The 24,552-nt window shown below is 36.1% G+C and overlaps 1 protein-coding gene across 5 annotated transcripts; it reads right to left on the bottom strand.

The window, feature by feature from the left end:
• Positions 1-1,303: 1,303 nt before the first annotated feature.
• On the bottom strand, positions 1,304-24,552 carry si:zfos-943e10.1 (GRAM domain-containing protein 2B). Of its 5 annotated transcripts, none has more exons than XM_051693304.1 (13): positions 24,367-24,552; positions 10,824-10,973; positions 10,222-10,282; positions 10,047-10,119; positions 9,710-9,813; positions 7,567-7,665; positions 7,248-7,319; positions 7,073-7,141; positions 6,897-6,993; positions 6,617-6,697; positions 6,271-6,370; positions 3,560-3,667; positions 1,304-3,211 (listed from the first exon to the last, which is right to left on the bottom strand). In XM_051693304.1, the coding sequence occupies exons 1-13, from the start codon at positions 24,456-24,458 to the stop codon at positions 3,196-3,198; spliced, it is 1,122 nt and encodes a 373-aa protein (XP_051549264.1). In that variant the 5' UTR covers positions 24,459-24,552; the 3' UTR covers positions 1,304-3,195. The 5 variants fall into 5 exon arrangements, with proteins under 5 accessions (XP_051549264.1, XP_051549265.1, XP_051549266.1 ...); XM_051693305.1 differs by having other exon boundaries at positions 6,897-6,990; XM_051693306.1 differs by lacking the exon at positions 24,367-24,552 and adding an exon at positions 18,023-18,207.

Here is a 24,552-nt window from a genome sequence, read left to right as displayed (position 1 = left end):
GCCGGTGCCAGCCAAACATCACTTCAGTCTATTAAGATGGACTTTATGGGATGAACTAATGCCAACTCCAACCAGAAGACATGGGATACTTCATATGCCACTGCCTGAACCTTGGACTTAGGATAAACCTCACCGAAATGACTGGCCGGTTGAACTGCAATGCACCTCACTGATCTCTGCCTGCATCACCTTTGTCTAATGATGGACTATACTGTTAAACATAGACTATCATTTAATTGCCAACAAAAGCCTTCATCAGCCAACTAACAAAGGACAATGCATCTATATGAACTTCTGCAGTTAATCCAGGATGAACTTCAAAGACATTAATCATTAATCTTACAGTCCATGACTTGCACTGCACATAAGTAACTAATATTGGCATTATATTCATGTTGTTTAGCCAGAGGGGAACTGGCCCCCACAGTGAGCCTGGTTTCTCCCAAGATTATTTTTCTCCATTAATCAACATCTTATGGAGTTTTGTGTTCCTTGCCACAGTCGCCTTCGGCTTGCTCACTGGGGTTATAAAAACAATTATTATTCAATTACTTATTGTACTTAACTTACAATCATATTTACACAATCTACACAATGATGACTAAGACTTTATAGATATTACAGTTTCATTTATTAACATTCAGTTAATTAATGATTTTCTGTAAAACGGCTTTGAAATAAATGCGTGTTGTGAAAAGCGCAATACAAATAAAAATGATGACTATAATAGGGGTTTTGAATGTTTCGCGGCCGGCCACAGGGAAAATCCCTGTTCAACCGATGGCCTCTGCTCAAATGTTCAAAAACCACATTATAAAAACCCATAGGAAAATTCTGAGGGAACGCATGGTGAATTCTCTTTTGTGTTTTTGGACTACAACCTGAACAGTTCTATATTCCTTTAATGTAAATAAACCGATTCAAACAAGGTTTGGAGATTTTGACCATAGCATTTTGACCTTTAGGGTTCTCTTTTCAGCTGACTGGGAGGGTCCCCCTTGGTCGATTCCCGATCCGACTTAGAGGGCACAATGAAAATCTAGCTCCAGCCATGGTCTTGAGACACTTCTAAAGTTAATGACTTATGGTGAATTGCTTATGCTGTAGTAAAGCAAATGTATTGCAAAATAAACATACATGTACATTTAGAAAAGCATTTATTGCAACTTAATTTGGCACTATTCAATGTTTACCACATCTCTCCAACATTCTTGAAGTTCCACTGGCCCCATTTGAGAGTCGATAAATACAGTTTGCATTGTATTAAGATTGTTACTTTAGAACTAAACAAAATTGAGACAGGTTTCCTTAGCACTTGATTTATTCAAACAATGCCAAAGCCAGTCTCACAGAGACCACTTTGAAATACACATTATGCAATAAATAGACAAAATTAGATTTTTTACTGACAAATTGATACAAAAACAACAAGTATAACACTTCAATAGTGCAATATAAACAAATTATAAAAAGTTGGGATCCTTGCATTGTGGTTATTAGACAGCTGTTAAACAGACTTTGAGGCTGCGCGGTCCCAGCGTTGAGTTGAAATGCAATGCTTCGACATGCTATGTGCAAATCATTTTTAATTGAATCCCCTTCGTTTGTTTAGATCAGGACATCAGGAATCTCTGTTTTGTAGGGCAACTGCCTTATAAAATGTGAAATCCACAGATCTATGTCGACATGCATTGATGTCATTGTTTGGAAACTGGACATAATTAATGCCAAGGCAAACAGACAGTTCTGTGTAATTATCTTGGCAGGTTCATGTGGGTGTTCATTCCAAACGTTACGATATGCATTCCGAACGGCTGAAGGATTTACGAACCATGAAAAACAGCAGATCAGGTCTGCCAAGAGGACCAAGATGCCAAAACTGACACGCAATGCATTGCAAATTGGAGGTTAGTCCCAGCCCTGAGTGAGACGTCTTAGCACCATCTAATACCCCACAACAAAACGACATCAATAGAATGCCTTCTTCATCCACTCCATGCAATATAGCGCCTCCTTTTGGACAGTCTCTACACTTTAAAGTGCACTCTATTAATCACAAACATCTACACTTCTCACTCTTTTACACGCAGTCTCTTTAAACAAATTGCAACATATTTAGAACACACATACACGTAAAAATCATGCATATTTTGGACCATTTTCATTATATCGCTAAATATGACTAAAGTATCGCAATCAGTCTCATTATAAGTCCTGAATGGAAACGGTCCTTTTGGTTGGCGCTAACATGCAATAAACCATTTTAGCTGTAAAAAAACGTCCCGTGTTTGAAGCACTGAGATTTGCATCTATGCAATATAGTCAAAATGCATTTTTTTTCATTCTTTTTTTTTTAATGGGTTAGAACAGTTGGGATTTGGAAGAGACTAGCATGGCGGACTACATCTTCCCGAGTATAAAAAAGACAAACAAAAAACAAACTCTTTAACTACCTGATTTGAGCAATTTTTTTATGCATAGATGTATACATACAGTAATATTAAGGGTTGGCAAGTTAGATTAGCTCTTTTTTAAATATCGTGCTAAACCAGGTTTAATATAGCAACCACGAAGAATCAAAGACGAATGAAAAACAACTTTCACTAGAGGAAGATGAAAAATTTAACATTTTTGTCTGAAAGATGCGCCTACCGCAAAACAAGAATTGATAAACAAAAAATGGAAATTTGAAAAATGTAACAAAGTAATTCGTTAAACTACAGTGACAGTTTGATGTTTTGATGGTCGTAAAAGTTCCAACACATACAACAGGAGTGTACAAATGGGTCAAGACGAAACTCAAATATTGAACATAAAAACTGGTGAAATGTTTTCCCATAGTAGAACTGTTTGGCTCCTTTGCTGATTTTTTGACACCATTTAGAAACAAATCAGTTGTCTTTGGTTGTTTAAGGTGGTTTTGGTTACCTTAACACAATCACAAGTCAAATCATGCCCGTTTCTTGTCAAAACGATCACCTTCCCATAACTGTTTGCCTTCTGGTTGTTATCTTGGAACAAAGTCAGACATGATTTACTACTGGGGAACTGGCGAGTATGCAACTAAAGTTCCTTCACAACTTTCTCTGTGGGCAGATAGGGGATCTTCAAGAACAAGAGATCCAACGTGATTCGTTTTTGGTACTTTTCACAAAAGCCAAACTTGATGGAATAAATCTCTTCGGTGGTGTTGGGCTATGTTTCTTTGTACCTGAAATGGAGAGAAACAAATTGTGTAATGTACTGAGGCTTTAGGCAGGTAAGAGCAACATCATGAATAGCAGATTAATGCAATAAAACCATACATCACGAATTTTGTCACATTGTAATGTGTGCACAGCTTCACAACCATGAGAGCTCACCTAAAATGTCAACCCTCTCTCATATGAAGCACTGATTCTTTTAAATGAACCAGTTCTAAAAATGACTCATCAATGCATTTTACATCTTTGTCACAATAAACAAATTACAATCATTTTTATAAAAAAATATATATATTTAAATAAAATGCTGCTGTTCTTCCTATATTATATTATTTTGTAATAGTGTGATTCTTTACCTGCTCTGTAGGGTAAATTCAGGTAGGGCCCCTAGGGAAGTCAGCTGTTCTTCTAAGGCCACAATTCGCAGGCCGATATAGCCAGAAGATAACAGGAGGAGAAACACCCTGCCAAGAACAAAGACATACATTTTTCATATACCACAAAACCAGTTATTGTTAAAACAGTAGTGAAACACCCCAACAGGCCTGAGGGTGTTTCACATCACCTTAATAATCCTACATCCTCAAATGGCATTACTGTACAGGTGCATACCAGATACATGGAACTAGTTTCCACAGATATCACTCATACAAACAAAGCCCCTTTTAGTCCCATTCATCTGTATGTACTTCAACCAATATAATACACGAGATACTATGGACAAATCATCATAACTAACTAACTAAAGATTATAATGCATTGATGTAGAAAATTAGGCCGATACTGACAATTATGATAATTAACAGATTATTGTAAGTCATTTTTTATTTGTATCCTGCTTTCACAATACACATCTTTTTAATCAGCTTTACAGAAAATCAAACTGTAGTGTCTAATGTCTTAGACACCATTGAGCAGTTGCCTTGAAGTTTTCTTGGAAAGTCATGCCTTAATGTTTGTGTTAATATAATAAATGTTAGGGCCGATAACCAAGATTATAGCCGATAATTAAAATAAATGTTATGGCCAAGAACCGACACTATTGCGAAATTTATAGTTGCTAATTGTAATACATTTTATGGCCGATAACAGATACTATAGCCAATTTTATAGCCGATTATTGTAACAAATGTTATGGCCAATAACCGACATTATAGCCAATTTATAGCCGATAATCATAGTCAATATTACTACCAATAACCGATACTATAGCCAATTTTATAGCCGATAATTGTAAATGTAATGGCCGATATCCTATATTATGGCCAAATTTATAGGCGATAATTATAGTAAATATTATGGCTGATAACCGACACTATAGCCAATTTTATGGCTGATTATTATAATAAATGTTATGGCCGATAACCGACATTATAGCCAATTTATAGCCGATAATCATAGTCAATATTATTACCAATAACCGATACTATGGCCAATTTTATAGCCGATAATTATAAATGTAATGGCCGATATCATATATTATGGCCAATTTTATAGCCGATTATTATAATAAATGTTATGGCCAAGACCCGACACTATAGCGAATTTTATAGTTGATAATTATAATAAATGTTATGGCCAATAACCGACATTATAGCCGATAATCAGTCAATATTATTACCAATAACCGATACTATGGCCAGTTTTATAGCCGATAATTGTAAATGTAATGGCCTGTATCTTATATTATGGCCAAATTTATAGGCGATAATTATAGTAAATATTATGGCCGATAACAGACACTATAGCCAATTTTATAGCCGATTATTATAATAAATGTTATGGCCAAGACCCGACACTATAGCGAATTTTATAGTTGATAATTATAATAAATGTTATGGCCAATAACCGACATTATAGCCAATTTATAGCCGATAATCATAGTCAATATTATTACCAATAACCGATACTATGGCCAATTTTATAGCCGATAATTATAAATGTAATGGCCGATATCATATATTATGGCCAATTTTATTGCCGATAATTATAATAAATGTTATGGCACTAACCGATTCTATGGTCAATTTTATAGTTGATAATTATAATAAATGTTATGGCCTATAACCGATTTTATAGCCAATAATCATAGTCAATATTATTACCAATAACCGATACTATGCCAATTTTATAGCCGATAATTATAAATGTAATGGCCGATATCCTAATTTGGCCAAATTTATAGCTGATAATTATAGTAAATATTATGGCCGATAACCAATATTATGGCCAATTTTATTGCCGATAATTATAATAAATGTTATGGCCGATAACCAATATTATAGCCGATAATTAAAATAAATGTTATGGCCAAGAACCGACACTATAGCCAATTTTATAGTTGATAATTATAATAAATGTTATGGCTGATAACCGATGTTATAGCCAATTTATAGCCGATAATCATAGTCAATATTATTACCAATAACCGATACTATGGCCAGTTTTATAGCCGATAATTGTAAATGTAATGGCCTGTATCTTATATTATGGCCAAATTTATAGGCGATAATTATAGTAAATATTATGGCCGATAACAGACATTATAGCCAATTTTATAGCCGATTATTATAATAAATGTTATGGCCAAGACCCGACACTATAGCGAATTTTATAGTTGATAATTATAATAAATGTTATGGCCAATAACCGACATTATAGCCGATAATCAGTCAATATTATTACCAATAACCGATACTATGGCCAATTTTATAGCCGATAATTATAAATGTAATGGCCGATATCCTATATTATGGCCAAATTTATAGGCGATAATTATAGTATATATTATTGCCGATAACCGACACTATAGCCAATTTTATGGCCAATTATTATAATAAATGTTATGGCCGATAACTGACATTATAGCCAATTTATAGCCGATAATCATAGTCAATATTATTACCAATAACCGATACTATGGCCAATTTTATAGCTGATAATTATAATAGATGTAATGTTAGGTATCTGATATTATGGACACATTTTAATATTTTTGATAATTTTTGATAAAACAGACTAAATACAATAATATTAATGTAGACTGCTGGATGTCTGGTTAACTTACAGGATCAGGTAGATAAGGAGAAGTGTGTTGAGGCTGCTCACATCTCTTTGGATGAGGAGAGATCGAGCCCTCTCCGTCACATTCCAAACCCATGAACTTCCTGTGGTTAGAGGAAACACAATCTTTGTTAACCAATCATACGATAGCTGCATGTTGCCAACTTACTGACACTGCAACGATTTTAACTGGAATTTTATCATGTTTTATTTCTGGATCTCATTTATACATGCCTAAATAAACATCGCCATTTAAACACAATATAAGGACTTTTGCAAGTCATGACAGTGTGCGTCTAAAATAATTCTATTCACATCATTTGGTTCCAGGTTTAGACAGTTTTTCATACCATTGTATTCTTCGGTGGAGGTGTCGTCTTGCTCTTGTAAAGCGCTCTTTGTAGTGGAGTGGGTTCCAACAGCACTACTTTCTGTAATAAAAGAACGCACAGATATTTTAACAACCAAAACTTCTCTTTGCACTTTGTTTCATCCTATGAAGTGTAATAATGATGATTTGCATACATCATGTACAAAATATGCCAAACCAAACAGATACATTTACTAAAGTTACTTGGCAAAACATCCTTATTGGCATAAATGACTTGTGTGTTTTGGGATTGTACAAACCTTTTGTTAGTCTAGATGCAGAAAGTTCCAACTGGGGAGTGACACGTCCTCCATCCACCTCATAAGAGTCATCAAGACTGGACTGACTGGAGTTCTGCTGAGAGAAATGAATATAAAATGTCACACACTGGTGACACACTAAGTCTGCACCCAAACAAAGTCCTTACATCACTTACCACCAGTTTGACTTGATCGAAGCTGTTCTCAGCTGATGAGAAGAGAGGACTGCTGTTGGCACTTCCTTCCTGTAAAGAATAAGGTCATCGTATCAGAGGTGAATATAATGACACATCAAGCCATCAACGTTATCATGAGAGCAATGAAATTGCAACAGCATTGTCAAATATTTACCTCTATCTGAGGGCAAACTGATCGTAGCAGCTTGTAGCATCCTTCTCTATTCCGTAAGGACACAAATAAATACTGTAATACAGAGAGAAAGAAGATCAGATGGTATTTTTATTTATATTTTTTTATACTTTAGATCCATGGTTCTCAACAAGGGGGCTGGGGGGCCACTAGGGGGCCTCAGCACAAAGTTTGTAAAAAACATGTCCAGGTCACATTTTAGCCCAAAATAAGAGGAATGAAATAAAGAAAATGAAGCTTATTTTAGGAGCATAAGGAAGGGCAGTCGACAGGGTCAAATATGGATGTCTGAGAAACTGACCTTTTCTCCTTCAGTGGTTCTGATAGAAATGGCATTTGGCACGAGCAACGCAGTGTTCTGCTTCTTAAGAATATTTACATTGGACACGGGAATAATCACCTAGAAACACAAACATATTAGCTTATAAGACTTTTTGTCTTGTATTAAAATGCTTTCTTTGTTACACTGAATATGCAGCAAGAGGTTGCGTTAATGTTTCAAAAATTTCCATCATTCACAGAATCTTACAAAAAAAAACAATGACAGATGTGGTACATCATTTCAACAGATAAAAAAGGGTCCAACTTTATATTAGGTTTCTTTAACTACTATGTACTACCATTAAAATACATACAATACAATGTATTTATTGTGCAACTACATGTTGTTCTGCAAAATTCTCACAAGATTCACAATAGCTGCTACTGAGGTTGAGGTACAGGTAGGTTTAGGAGTAGGGTTGCGGGTAGGGTTAGGTTTAGTGTAAAGGTTAACAGTGTAACTATAAATGTAATTAAACGCAGGTAATTTCAATGTAAGTACAATGCAACAACACATAAGTACACTGTAAATAGTAGTTATAGACACCTAATTAGGAATGCACCGATGTTTCGGCCGCCGATATTTATCGGGCAATTAATGACCAAATTAAATCTATCGGCAAATCGGTTTAAGGGTGAAAACGCCGATATGAAACACCGAAGGTTCAGTTATAATCATCATCACACTTTGTAAAAACTCTGAATTCAAAAGCACAATCCAGAAATAATGATAGCCACAATATGTCGAAGGGTTGGCACCCCTAAGAACATGTAACTACATTTTTATTCTCTCGTTCTCACATTAATAAGGAAAAACGTTGTTACGTGACACTTGTGAAAGCGGCACTTACCTATATATATATATATATATATAGTTAAAACCATCCAAACGCTTTGAAAACAGCAAACTTTATTGGTATGGTATCCATTAAGGCTACACAATTAAGTTTGAAATCGCAATAAGGTCTTGCGCGATTTCGAAAGCTTCAAAGACTGCGTTTAAAAATAGACTGCAATTAGCGCTTCAGTCAGCATTGTGTAAGCAAGCGGCGCCCTCTAGCGGTCTGGACGGCATTTTCCATTATCCATTACACCACTATAGAATTTAAAAGGCCGTTTTGTTCCTTTAGTAACTTTTTATTTTTAATTGATGTGGTTGATATTTCCGTGGAATTGCCCAACATCTGCATAATATGAATCTGTGATGTTCATTATATTATATACAGTACAAACATGTAAAATGTGAGTTCTGTTCTTTTGAACTGCAAAAATGTTTTAGAATAAAAATAACATTTTATTTTTACATGAAGCATCATGCTATGATATTTAGTTATTTTTCAATATATTTTAAAATCTTTTTATCTTCCATTGTGGCTCTTTAAAATTTTTACCTGTCATGTGTTCCACAGATCCAATCCATGTTCAAGTGAAATTATTTATTGTTACAACAAATGCTTTTGTACCTCTTTGTACATTTTTAAAAACACAATTCCTGAGCAAAACAGTGACCTGATGAAAAAATAAGGTAAGTGGCAAAATATTGGTATCGGCCAATTTATTTGTTAAAATTGGTATTGGCCAAAACTTTTCATCTCGGTGCATCACTACACCTAATATAAAGTGGGTCCAAAAACTATTTAAACCTAGTGCATCATTTAACCATATTTGTGTTAACAGAGCTTTTAGCCAAGAGACGTTAGGAAAACATCACTTTTTAATGCAATAATCTATAACGTTACTTATATTAAATCTGAAAATTAATAAATAATCTGACTCGCGTTAGTTAATTGTTCATAATTTTCGTTTTTAAGATATGTTAACATGTAGCCAAGTCCAGGTCACTTTACTCCTATAAATGGATTACGACTCTATATGATATAGGCTTAAAGTATCACCATTAAATACTTATTACCGAGTTAAGCTGGTCCCAGGTAAAAGTTTTTTCAAAAATGTTAATATTGGCTATATCAAAGACGGTATCAAATCTACATACACAAATGAAATGGCATACGTCTATATAAATTATCTGGTTAATGAAAACAAATATCATGTGCATATAAGTGATGGATCATTAAAATTTGTTGCGCAACCTCTGCGTGCATCAGGGCGGCAAGTCATATCACCTTGGTGTCCTTTCGCAGCACAGAGGAGTAGAAGCAGACATTACTGCCAGTGATGTATAGACGACCATGATAAGGCACCTCCTTTTGCAGGGCACAGATGTAGGCTAAAGAGAGAGTGACAATAAGATCAGTAATATGGAAAATATGACATCACACAATTGTGTACTTTGTGCGTCAGCGATTCACATCACGACCCCACCTGCTTTATTGTCTACAGGCCCTAAATGTCAATGACAGCTCTACAAACAAGTATTTCAGCAATACAACAAATATTTGTAACAGTAGCTTCCTAAATGCACAAATAGAGTATAGGTAAATATTGACAGACTCCACTTACCATGTAGTAAGTCCTCACTTTCTGGGAGTTCTGGGAAGAGTTTGTGGAATGTTTTGTTGTGCTTTATAAAACTCTGATAAAAGAAACATAGATAAATTACAATAAGAAGAATGGCAAACGATAATTATGTACGAGATGTGAAATCGCTCAAAAGTTCAACGTAGCAAAAGCTTACACTTCTAGAGTTGATGCTCTCACTTCTTTCCAAAGGTCTGTCAACATCAAGAGTGTGAGACCTGCCAATAATAACGCCACAAATTTAAACACACATGCGATTTCAAAAGTAGTATTTTCTGACTTATTTGGTCTGTTTTGCAAAGAAAGTCACGACTTTTGCAAAATAGCGATAGACTAATATAACAGAGGGGAAGCTAATATAATTTAGATTATCGGTACCAGCCGATAACCATATCCAGTTGGTCGATAAGACCAGATCAAGTTGCTGTAAAACAAGATTGACATAAAATTGGATTATATTAGCCATTGGTCACCCTGGTGACTAGATATTGGTATCGGCCAGTGAAAACACCGTCAGTAAACCACTACAAAAAAAAAAAACATTCGTAATTAGGCATTTGTTTTGGTATACAACTAAATCATTACAAGATCTGAAATGGTACTTTGTCCCTAGACAATATACGTCAAACTTTTTTTTTTTTGCCTGTTGGCCATTAGGGTTACTGTTTAAGCTTTAAGGTCTTTTTCAAAAGGAGTGGTAGAGGCAAAGTGGTCAAACAGAATATAATGAATGGAAAATAATAAAAGTAAGTGGTTTACCTGGGCGGGACCTGCCGGCTCAGGCTCTTGGACTGCTGTTGAAGCTCAAGTTGGTTTTCCTCTAAACTAAAAGCTTTCCTGCTTCCCAACTTTGTTTTCATCTTCCCCTTCTTCACCTTTCCGGGGAGCGCCCCTGCTTCCACTGCATAACTGTGAAAATAGCAAAACAAGACTGAGTCTCATAGCACAGAAACCAGTATCAAAAACAAAAATTTTCTTAAATCAGTATTTTCGTTTTGATTTCCAGTAAAACATTTAAAACATCTTTAAAACAACTTAAGATTACTTGCAAGGTAACTTGTTTTTAAAGGTAAAGTTTACTTATTCCATTGGCCATTTTTATTTCTTTCTTTTTTGGTGTTGTAAACAAATCTAACCAAATTATGTGCACATTATGTACAAAACAAGAAAAATACAATTTGCTATTAGGGTAAGAGCTACATACACTGAAAACAAGTCTTAATATCTACTGAATTTGCTTCTAATGTAAATTAATCTTGCTTTAATGTTGTTTACATATTTTACTGGAAAACAAGACCAAAATGCTGATTAAGAAAATTATTTTTTGCAGGACAACAGATTGGTCGAAAATTAACCCTTCAACAGTAAGTCTTGTAAAAATTTTATAATCCACATGTAAAAGAGTAATAAGCCTCCAAACTCCAAAACTCAAAGCCAGCAAATTGGCTGAAAACAAGAGCAATTTTTGTTTATTTAATAAAGCCAATTCTCGGAACATAATTTAATTGAATCGCTTCTTTAAAACGAGAGTGGCCGTGAAAGTTCCAGGTTTATGGGTTATATATGTTTTTTTTTATTTCGCCAGAGTCGCAAATGTTGGTGTAATGTTTAAACCGAGTCAAATAAACACCACAAAAGCAAATACACCATTAAAGCCTTGATGCACAGTACTTTAGTTTGACCTTAATAACTGTATTCCATCAATAATAATAATAATAAAAAAAAATGCTCACAGCTGTTCAAAAACTTTCCTCTTTATATAGTGCCTTCTGTGAAACACTTTGCTTGAAGTGTGTTTGTGCTGTGATTCTTTAATAGAAATGATACTTGATTTGATTTTTTTGATTCATACATTGTGTTGTTTAAGTGTCCAAATACTCTTGGAGCCACTGTAAAGTCAAATACATCTCAAGTATTCCTCACCTGTACAGATGATTGCCATGTCTTCTAGGTACTCGTAAACTCAAAGATCTATTCATAGTTAAAATACTCCTCCAAAAATGACAAAAGCCCTCAACACTGGCCTCAAGCCATATCTCTTCAATCCGACAGTTTGCCAGAAATAAAGAAAATCTGAACGAGTTCAGATGGCGTAAACTAAAAACAAACACTACTGGCAAGCAAACTTCTGTCTTCCCAGGGTCTGTGGTTTAGTTCCTATGGGAGTTCTTTCCTTCCTCTGAATGCAAATAAGGGGGCGGAGACACTGACTTCAGATGGTGTGACATGTAATGGAACACCTCATGCATGTGGGCTCAATACACACACAGGTATAAACATGTTCACAAATGCACCACCCTGTTGGACAAAAAACATTTAGGCCTACCTTTCAAAAAAATGAAAGCAAAAATTTTCAAAATGCTGAGTAGCTACATATCTTGACAGCTTACGAGAAGTGCAAGTCAAATAACCCTAATAGTTCACTTGAAAGGAACGCAACAGGAAGTAAAAGCTAAAAGGAACCACAAGCCACAGGGTGAAGAGTCACGAAATGCAAGACTATTATCTTGAGAGTTTTGGGCAATTTAAGCTGAATTAGAGGGTTCAAAACAACATTTCCACAGTCTGTCCAATTTGGTGGCTATATAAAAGCAGCAATGGAAAGCCCAACAGTTGTTGACCACATCCATACATATCCAGAACTTTTTAAACACTATTAAGGGTGCTTCCTGCAACCGTCCCTTACCCTACATTCAGATAAAAGGCCAAAGACAAGAAGGAAAACTACAATTACGATATGCCTCAAGGACAAACATGTTAAGTGATGCTTAAAGAAGCAACACTTTGTTAAAAGATAGCACATGACCAGACGAAATAAAAATAGTCATATGACGTCACATGACTAGGCGTAAGTATGCAAAACTTCAACTTTTTAATGGGTTGCAGTGAAGAGCTCCTAGCTACGTTGGGCGTGATGGCTACAAACAATCTTTGAATGGCACTCAAACATTTCTGAAGTCATTAGTGGGGGAAGGGATGGAATTTTCAGCATGAAGGAAAACAAGAAATTGATTAGACATTTTAAAGAGAGGACACAAGGAAATGGGCAACAGTAATGTGACGGATATAACATCTTGGGCTAGCATTCGCTGTTGCGCGATGAATATGTTTTAGAGAATTTGTTAACTACAACAGGACATTTTGTTAGCTTGTTTTTGCCTGTATGCCTTTTTCAAAGCAAATTTGCACGTGGCACACAAATGGATTCAAAATAGACAACGCATCTACAAAATGGTCCAAATTGGCGAGCTGAACTGGCTATAAATCGAATAAATGCTAGCATGTGTACTTTTGTACAACATTGAGTCGTTGTGAATACTGGAGAATATTTCCTAATCATCTCAAAGTGTAGCTAAAACAAAGTCATTTACTTCCCAAAATAAATTTCAAACACGTCATTACAAATTATCTTGCTGGAATAACATTTTTGCTCAAGCATTTTTGAAATGCTGAGGAGTGGCAAATATCAGGTTACAAACATTGTCACTCCAACATGTTCAAAGGACAAATTAGATCACATCTGTGTAAAGATGAGACGTGGAGCCTATTTTTGGCCTGCACAAATGCATGCTATAAAATGAAACTACAATATAGATTAAACTATTAAAGGCAACGCTAAGTGTACCGCCAATGTCCCTACCTAGGGTTTAATGTTTCTTAGTTAAAAGAAAAGTTCAATCAAAAATACAATTATGTCATCAACATTAGGGAACAAGAATTTTCATTTTTGGGTGAACTATTCCTTTATAAGTGCAGTTGTAATATACATTAGAAACACCGTGAATCAAATTGGGATTTACCTTGAAATCTTTGCATTAACAGCCTAAAAAAATCTGAAACTAATTCAGCTAAACACCTTTTTCTTACTTCTCATTTTCTAGCAGTGGTTAGCTTTCTCTTTCAACAAGTTGTAATTCCTGTAAAATGAGAATTTTTAAGCCATCAATGAGTTGTTTCTGCATTTCTGAGGTTGAGCTGTGGTGTATTTGGACTTGGTGATATTAAGGGAAACTACTGCCCTGCCGTGGGTGTTTAGGGGAAACACAACACAAGTAGGTAAAGCAGTCTAGCCCCAGCGTTTGAGAAAGGTGTTACATGCTGGTAAATAAAAGAACATGCTAATTTTAAAAACTTTAAAAGTAAATCTCCTAAAACTTGTATTTGTACAAATGTACATTTTACCCCAGCATATGGCAAGGCAAGTTTATTTATATAACACATTTCATATACAATGGCAATTCAAAGTGCTTTACATATACATTTGATCTATCAGCAAATATGGACCGAAGTTTGCCAATAACCGATATTTCCAAAAAGCAACTATCGGCACCGATTAATCGGTAAAACCGATGTATCAGTCTACGTCTATTCACCGGCTAAAGAGTTTTATGGATATATTTCACCAGATGAGGTTTATGGATGATATAACGGCAACTATCGGCATTAGTGCCCGACCGATATATCGGTTGCCCGATATTAGCCTTTCACTGATATATCTGTATCGGTGTATATGTTTACCGATATGCGCCGATATGAAAACTTTTTTTCAGAACATATAATGCAGGAAAAAAAGGCTTTAGAATTAGTGTCATAGCGTAGTTTGTCCAACAGAGTGTGCTCCGACTCCATTGTTTACAGAGCTGACGGTGGCTTTGCAGACAGAGCGGAGTGAATTGAGCGGTGTTTTCAAGGCAAGTTGCTAACTAGTTTGCGAAATACATACTGGGAAGTTTATAAACAATGACCCCATCATTTTATCTAACGTTAACCCTGTCCCTGACAACCATGTCACTCATGTTTATCACAACTGTTTGCTGTTAGCCAGCTATAGTTTGTAAGTGCAGTCAGTAATGTAGCAGATTGAAAGGTAAACATCAGAGCATCTTTCTGCAGCTCAGCATACAACGGTGCAGTGGTGGATTGTGTGTGGTGAGTGTGGATTTTACGCTTTGCTGTTACCTAATTGGTGAGACGCAATGCTGGAAAGTAAATAAAGTCCATCTTTCACTCTACGTAACAACGAGCTTATAGCTAACTAGCTAATCACATAGCTACTTTCATTGTTGTCAGCTGAATGGAAGCTAATGTGTAAACATGTATTCACCAAACTGTTTTGTTCAGGATTCATAGTTTGGTACCCCCTTCAACCGAACAATACCAGTCATTGCATTTATAAAATGTAATATTTAAAAGTCTGGTTTTCCAGACATTTAAATAGGATACGTAATAAAAGTACATTTAATAAATAGTATGTATTGTTGGAACTGTATCTAAAATAAAAGAGGGGTGATAAATACTAATACAACAAGCTGGAAAAATAGACATTTATTCATTTTAATATCCTATATATATTTTGAATTTGTTGAAACTTGACACCGGGTGACGCACCCTAAAAATGGCACTGTTAGATCAGTTTCATACTGAAGAGCTGCTTAAAAAAAAATTCTCTTTCTCGTAAATGTAAATGCCAACATCATCATATATGTCGAAAGGATTGAAGCCTGTCACCCACAGCATGGGCTCATTGATGTCATTAAGTGAGTCTGCACTTTTTATTCCATCAGTTACTCCTGGTCGGAGGCTGCCGTATATATTTAGTTTACATGTAGGGTTACGCCCTACATAAATGTAATGGTGCAACGCTCATATTTAATAGTGCATACATTTTGACTTAGTGCCCATTTATTTCACAACTAGGCTAAGTTTTAACTTACATATATTTGGTGCAACCAGCCCCTGATGTTTATTTATTGTATTTTTATTTAAATGGTCAGCCATTGACTGATACTAAACAGTGCTGATATTTATTTAGCCATTTATCTATTCTTTATTTAGATGGTCAGCAACTGACTGATACTGAACATACAGTACTGATGTTTATTAAGCTATTTATTGTATTTTTATTTATTATTTATTTTCTCAGTGTTCATTTCTAGAATTTGTTGACAATGTATAATAATGTCAAATGTTCTTTGATAAAAATATTTAAGAAAGCAGCCTTCGGAGTACCTTTGCATAGTCATATCGGTGCAAAATCAGTGCACAATCCACGTAGAAAAGGTCTGTTTTCATTCCATCTCAAAAATTAACTATATCGGCCACCATATTGGTAATCGGTCCATTTCTCCCCTCTAAAATCGGTATCGGTCGGGCTCTAATCGGCATAGATTTTTACTGATGATGATAGTTCTAAAAAGCAACTATCGGCACAGATTAATCGGTAAAACCGATACATCTGTCTACCTCTAGTTTTTTAGATAAATTAACAATAACCAAGATGAATAAATGCCAAATAAATATTCATATTACCTAATGCATTAGCCAGTGTTAACTAATAGAATCTTATTGTAAAGTGTTAACATTTATATTTAGCTGAATCTCCCCCCCCCCACCTATTTTAAGAGCATTACAATGTATTACAACAGTCCCCAATTCTCATTACTGTTCTGCAAATTTTAGTAGTATATGTTGTACTGCCTTTATGATTAAAAATATGTTTTATTTTAATACAAAAAAAAACAAAACAAAACTGCATTACACCAATAAGAATAAGAATATTATTTTTAATAATAATGGGAAATAATAATAAAAAAAAAGGCAAATAAAAAAAAATAAAAAAATCAGATGCATTACAGTAATGAGAATTCACAATGAAAATAATGTTACAAGGTAAACAATAAAAATAGTCATTTAAATTTTTTCCCTTCTGATTTTGGGGCAAAAATTGGCCTGGCCACATTTTTTTGTTAGATTCACCCTTGAATGAATAGAGTTTGACCATTTGCATTTGTTACATCTTTTAATTACCCAGCTCCTTATAAACAACACTGTAGTTATCAAGCAAGACATTTTGACCCAACTTTACTGGGAACTTTTTTTATTAATCCATGAGATAATAATCAATCACCTAGAGATCCTATTCAGACACTAAAGGTTCTGTTTACACATCCATTTGTGGCGTAACATTGTGTTAGCATTGTATAATCCCATTTACACTGAGTGCTATAGCCTCCCCAACTTCTATTCTTCTAAGTCACACACTGATTTACAACAGAATCAAATATCCCCTGCTGATTCATTCGAATACCCAAGATAAAACGCAAGGCCCACACAAGAACTAGAAATGTCCTGTCTTGATAGTTATCAAATCAGATATTTGCTAGCATCAGACACAATGGCTTGAGGCGCTTCATAAATATGCCAAACAAGGAAATGTGCTAAATGTTTATCAGTGAGAAAAAGCCTTGAACTTTATCATACTTCCCTCTGTACTATCTAAATGACTAAAGATTTGTACCTTAAAGAGCAAAAGTGCATTAGTTGCTTAATTAGTTTCCTTTTACAATAAATACAGAAGTACAGATTCCCAAATTTATGGTGACTGCTGAAGACGTTAATCTGTATTACATGAGAAATATAGCAAATAACTTCACATAAATTCAGTTTCATTTCAAGAATTGAACTTTGATGACTTAACAGAAACTACAGATAACCATGAACATTATAGTTTACTTGTGGTGACTGCACAAAATGTTTATACAAATGTCACAAAAAAATGTCTTGTAAAACAAGCACTACTAATTACTGTTATTTTTGAACAACTGTTTGTTCGAATTGAATCCACTAGATTTTTACAATAAGTACAACTCCCCATGAACTCGTCCCAATTTCTGGTGACTTCACAAGATGTTTAACTTTACTAAAGTACAAATATTGCAAATAGCTTCCTGTAGGACCAGGAATTTCCATTCTTCTCAAAAACAACAACAATTCGTACAAAATATATCCAAAAGAACCCCCTACACTGGTTAACAAAAAAAACAATTCAAACCCCTGAACGTGTCAAAGTTTCTCTGCAGCTGTTCGAAGACGTATTCCCAGCTGCCGTAGACAAGACTATATATCACCTTGTTGGAAGCACATGGCTAATATGGACACCGGTTGCAAATCCTGCTTACCCTTCTACGTCTTCACACACCGCTGTGTCCATGTGGTTTGGGTCCTTTTCGCTATCCATAACAAAGCCAGAGCTCTCCAAAGAAACTTCAAGTGCTTGGCCTTACTAAACGTCTCTCGACTAGTTGAACAAAATTTCCAGCAACTGGGTCTAAAGGTTTCCTTTACAGCTACTCCACTGCACAAGCACTGCTCAGCCAGGCCGTTGGAAAAATTAGATAATGAGGACAAGGAAGCCAAGGGGGAGACCGAGGGAGGGAATAAACAAGCCTTTGCCGGCCCACTCCGCACACCTCCAACCGTGGCAACTGGTGTTTCCAAGGAAACGAGTGGGGTGGTGGGTGATGGAGTTATACTACACAATGGTCCATTTAAAAGCCATTGAAGGAATGCAAAAGAAAGAATGGCCAAAGACAATACAAAACACATCCAGACAAAGGACTTGCTAGTGGTCCACCAATTCTCTTTGGGATAGGGCAGAAGCTAAACATTGTAAAGCCCATGATAAAGCTAAAAGAAAAGAAAAAAGAATTGCAGATGCTTAGAAATTCACAATATATCATTTAATTGCCAATATTGGTATTATAGGTCTGGTAAATACCAACATAAGATGCAGGTTGAGCAGAAACATGAGGGCAAGTACATGACAGAATTGTAATTTTGGGGTTAACCATACCTTTAAGTTGAAGCTCAAACCTGGCCTCTAAAGGAGACCCTTGGACCCGACCCAACCAGCACGGTCATATTTTAAGATTAAATTCAAAATAGTTCTCCAACAGCTTGCTAAACTCTCATGTGAAGATGGAACGCATTTGCATGTGCAAAAAATGTGTTGTTGAAATTAAAATATGAATGCCCAATTACAAATCAGAACCCAACACAAACTTGATTGTTATGAAAAACGTAAAATCCACGAAAAACTGACCCGAAACATAACAGTTTGTCGGACCTTTAGGTTTAAAGCATGCCTGTTTTAACTTTAGTAGTATGCAAATTCTAGAGAAGCTCTTGTTTACAAAAGACTTGTTCATATTAATAATATTGGTCATAATAGTGATGTTGATCATACCGATTATTGAACAAGATAAAAACTGGCAAATCGAAAACCCAGTGCATTACTTAAAGGGACATTTTTATTGCACTGATAGTTACGCAAGATACACAACAGCCTTGTGACCAAATTAAGATCTGGGCCACAGCAAGTTCCAGTTCAATCACCATTGAGCCTGTTCTCCATCTGACCTCTGACCTCCTTATGACACGTTAATTCAGGATAAGTCATCCCCGGCCTAACGCACAGCACACATACACAAGCTTATGTTCACCAATAGAAATGCATTAGCTCATGTATGAATAGAAACAAAGCTAGGCTTGCACTACACTTTTGTCGATGCCTAATTAGCATGCAAATCTTTGTCACTGTTATAATCAAAGTCCTGTTACAAGTGAGTTGACTTGGTGGCTATCTTGGTAATGCCCAAGGGCAGCTATTTACTATTTAGACAATAGGCAAACACGTACAGTCCCTATCTACTTAAATGTCTCCGTAATATTTTCTGTTTTAGTACAAATTATTTGTATTGGTACTACTTAGTTCATTCTGTACTCTGGTTTAAAAACATTCTTAAATGGTATATCATTGTGCTAGTTGTAGTACTGTATTTTAAAACACTACCACAGTGTAAAATGATCCCACACCTGTCTTCGCCATGCTCGCTTCATTTTTCAAACATATAACACGCAGCTCAATGCTACAGCGTGCCCTCTAGTGATGTATTATTTCTGATTTGCTTGCTGCTCCACCGCTCACATTATGACCAAACGTAAATAATAAATCGACAATCAATAAGCTTAATCGATTAAATTATTAATGCCAATTAATCGATCATCGATTCATCATTAACATCCCTACATCTAACCTAGATCAAAGTGGACCTTGAATGTGATAACTATACTTAAGTTTCTTGCAAAGTGGCTTACTCATTAAACCATGGAGCTGACGTCTACAGTCAAAGGCGTGGGCCAAGAACTGTGCTTCAACATCGCCCAACCAAGTGGTCTGTTCAGCTAACACCAATCGCTGTGGCCAAACAACAGCTTGCCACTTGTGGAGGGGGCCAACCAACAACACAGAGGACATTTGTGCAAGTCATGTGACCCCAATGCATCATCTTTACTTCCTCAGTGTGACTGCTCTAAACAGAGGAGCTCTTTATTTCCACTGACCAATCCAGTCACATAAATCATGGAATTTCCATCCAGAAATCATATGATTACTGATCATACTGTATCTTGTTCTCCATCAAATGTAGCTTAGGGGAAGTTTAGGGGATGCAAATCATGCAAATATATCTTTCTTACTAAAGAGAATATGAGGTACAGTATCGGAAGTGAAATGAACTTTTCAATTAAGGGACAACATTTGCCTCCTGGATTTGATTTTCAGGGCCAATTTTTACTTTTATGCGATAATATAACTATCCCTGATAGCACATGTACATCACGTAGATGTCCATTTTTATCTGGGAGACATATTTGAGTGTTCGCTCATTTGCAATATGTCTATAAGACGTTTCCTCTCAGATGTCAAAAGGACATTCAGCAGATGTCTTCCAGGCAATTATGCTTTTAAAATGCATGTAAAACTGCCTTTATTTTCTTATTATTTTCTCCCCAATTTGGAATGCCCAATTCCCGATGCGCTCTAAGTCCTCGTGGTGGCGTAGTGACTCACCTCAATCCGGGTGGCGGAGGACGAATCTCAGTTGCCTCCACGTCTGAGACCGTCAATCTGCGCATCTTATCACGTGGCTTGTTGAGCGTGTTACCACGGAGACATAGCGCGTGTGGAGGCTTCACGCTATTCCACGCACAACTCACCATGCGCCCCACTGAGGGCAAGAACCACATTATGGCGACCAGTAGGAGGTTACCCCATGTGACTCTCCCTTCGCTAGCAACCGGGCCAATTTGGTTGCTTAGGAGACCTGGCTGGAGTCACTCAGCACACCCTGGATTCGAACTCGCGACTCCAAGTTTGGTAGTCAGCGTCTTTACTTGCTGAGCTACCCAGGCCCCCTAAATATGCCCTTACTAAGATGTTTGCTTTCCAGATTATACGCTCTTAAACAGACGTCTGCGAGATGCTCGTGTGCTATCTGGGTAGGCTTAAAACTGAATATTAAAGGTAATGCAAGTGATTTTTTATGGAATGGTATGCATAAAATGTTCCTACTCCCTGAAAGATATCTCTGAAATAAGTGTCCTGAGATATCTCACTGGTCACTGTGACATCACTAGACTGTGTTAACAGCGAACAAAAATGTGCCTGTGGGCCACGGTCACATTCTTTGATAAGCCAATGAGAAGACTGCCTGTCAATCATATTACACATTTTCAGTGTAGTAGTTTAAGTGGTTCATTCAGGTTTAATGGCACACTGCTGCTCTTCTACTCATTGTCTGTTTTGATGGTATCTGTAAAAGGCAGGGTTTTGGAAAGAGAGGGCATGTCTAATTCAACGGCTCAGTCTCATGGAAGTTCCAGAATGGTTAAATCGCTTACAACACCTTTAAGGACAATATCAGATGTTACAAATAAAAAAAGCAGAAGTCATTGCAGTGGCACTTTTCCATTTGGTGGGGATTTATGGCACTTTCAGTGGCATTTTAGCCCTGAGCCCTCCCCCTTAATTTCTGACCCTGGTATCAGTAGAGGTACAGAGCATTAAATAGGAGACAATATGCCAACTTGTGCACATTCATTTTGGGTTATTCTTCAAACTGATGTCAAATGTCGAGGAACAAAATGTAGGGAAACAGCTAGAATGTTTGTTTGACTTATGCTAATAACTTTTGCTAATGAGTTGCTAGCAAGTTGCTGGGAAAACATGCCAACAAGAAGAAAAAAATAATAATTCACACGCAAACGATGGAAACCACATAAAACTGGACTTAGGAGTGGCCCAAAGTGCGAATGTCAACATGGAAATGCAACAAACCGGTCACACCACTTCTACAATGATCCCAAGTCTACCAAAATAAAGTTAGATGGTCAACTTGACCTTGTACGAGGGACCATGCTCCTAAATTGTGCAAGACCACCATAATAACTCAATGGCACATCTTTGGCTATCTGTGGGAATGATAAGCAGTCAAGGCAATGTGGGCCCATAACTTTCTTTTCAAGGTCTGGAGAAAGTAATGCAATTTCAGTGGGAAGCAAAATCAGCATGGACAGCTTTCTCGAACCTGGAACTGACCAACAATCTTTCGGGTTAAAAATACAGCGGTAAATGATATCATGACCTGCATGTGTTAGGACATTAATACAATGCTACGAGATCATTGCTTTATCTGGAGAACTACTCGTCAATCTAAACCACTTAACATGCATTGTGATGAAATGTAGACACTTTGCAAATGGTGTAATTTGATTGAGACGTAATTGGCGGAAGGGCTGTTTAATACCATCAATGAAAAAACTGTTTAGCCGAGAACGAGGTCAATTTACATTTCAACTGCCCAAGCGACTGCAAGTGAATTGTCGTTGTGACCTCAAATGTGAACATTCACACCTTGGAGATAGTTAGGAATTTGGAGCATAACTGTGATGTTCATTAGTTTGTTGTGGTCCCAACAAGAGAAAGGACTCCGGCTGGTACAATTATAACATCCATTCATGAAGGTTTACACTAAGAACAGCTGGCCTAAATTGGTAGTTGCCATATTTTCTATTTAAATGGACTAAAGTCAAATTTTTTATGAGCATGGATACAAATTTGAATTAAATATAAAGTCTAAACATATCCCATTGTCAGGAATAGCCCACTCATTGGAAAATGTGATACGGGGAAATAAGCTCGTCTAAAATTAACCCAGTAAATCCTTTACAATAGCACGAGTGATGCGAAACAGGTACACTAAAGGCTTCACAACTCAAGTCAATATTAACCAATATTAACATGTTTTAATGTGTTTGAGTATTAAGGTGGTTGACATGATCTAAAAATAGAACTTACACTAACATAAAAAATATTAAGTAACATGGCACTACAATGTTTTAAATGTACCATGGTAATACCAGTTTTTTTTTTTACATGTACTATGGTATTACTTTAAGTACCTTGGACCACCAAGAAAATACAATGGTAAATGAACATGGTAATCATTCAGCAGCATTGTATATCTCTAATTACCACGGTATTACAATCAGATACCATGAATGTACCCTGGTAAAAATCATAGTATTTTTGTAAAGGTAAAGCCCCCCCCCCAAAAAAAGAAGCATTAATGATGTTTCACCAGTGTTGGTTGTAATGCATTACTAAGTAATCAATTACTTTTTCATTGAAAAAAGTAAGGGATTACTCTTAATTTTTCAGTAATTTAATTACAATTACTTCAGATGTAATTGCATTAATAGAACAATTCTATATAAAACAATAGTGAATTTAAAATCTAAATTTAACGTCTAATGTTAAAATGTATGTTTTCTAATTTAACGCTGCCCCTTTAAATTCTTTGGCCAGTTCATGAATAATTTATTTGATTTTATATGATTTATTTGAAAGAATTAAATGAACAGTTTCATGTCTATCCTTGTATTGTTCATCTGGTCGAGGTTGATCAGGGTTTTAGAAAGTAATTAGTAATAAGTAATGCAATTACTTTTCAGACAGTAATTACAGTAATCTAATTACACTGTAGAAGATGTAATTAGTAGTTAGTAATTAATTACTTGTTATTTATTTTTAAGAGTAATTTACCCAACACGTTAAACTGAGTTTAATTGTATTCAGGCCAACTATATGAGTATTTTGTAATGTGTAGCCTATATAAATTTAAACAAAACTACTATTTAAACAGCGACGTATTGCGATAGTGTCCAATTGATTTATTTGTTTATGAACCTGCCAAAAGAAATGCCATCACTCACTCACTCACTCACTCACTCACTCACACACTCACTCACTCACTCACACACTCACTCACACACACACTCACACACACACTCACACACACACTCACACACACACACACACACACACACACACACACACACACACACACACACTCACACTCACACACACACACACACACACACACACACACACACACACACACACTCACACTCACACTCACACTCACACACACACTCACACACACACACACACACACATTAATCTGTTCCATATCAATGCAAATCGCATTCATCACATAATCTAATCATGACAGACACACTAGGACCTTATTATCATAATATAAATACAATATTAACATATGTAAATGAGCTTGTGCATATATGGGATTATCTGATGTACACAGCTGATGACGGTTAGGCTCACCTCTCCTTCATTAAATGCTTGATTCGCGATATGGCGCTTTCGTCGATTTTCCTCAGAAATGTTTTCAGTCTCTCCCTCTTGCTTTCCAGCATTCTTCCTTCACTCACACCGACAAAAACACGCCGTCGAACGAGGATGCGATGATCCGGTTTCTCTTTGGCGATCCATGAGCGTTGCCTGATTAAC

This window comes from Myxocyprinus asiaticus, chromosome 49, assembly GCF_019703515.2.
Source record: "Myxocyprinus asiaticus isolate MX2 ecotype Aquarium Trade chromosome 49, UBuf_Myxa_2, whole genome shotgun sequence".
Lineage (NCBI taxonomy): Eukaryota > Metazoa > Chordata > Actinopteri > Cypriniformes > Catostomidae > Myxocyprinus > Myxocyprinus asiaticus.
This window is presented reverse-complemented; position numbering and strand designations above follow the sequence as displayed.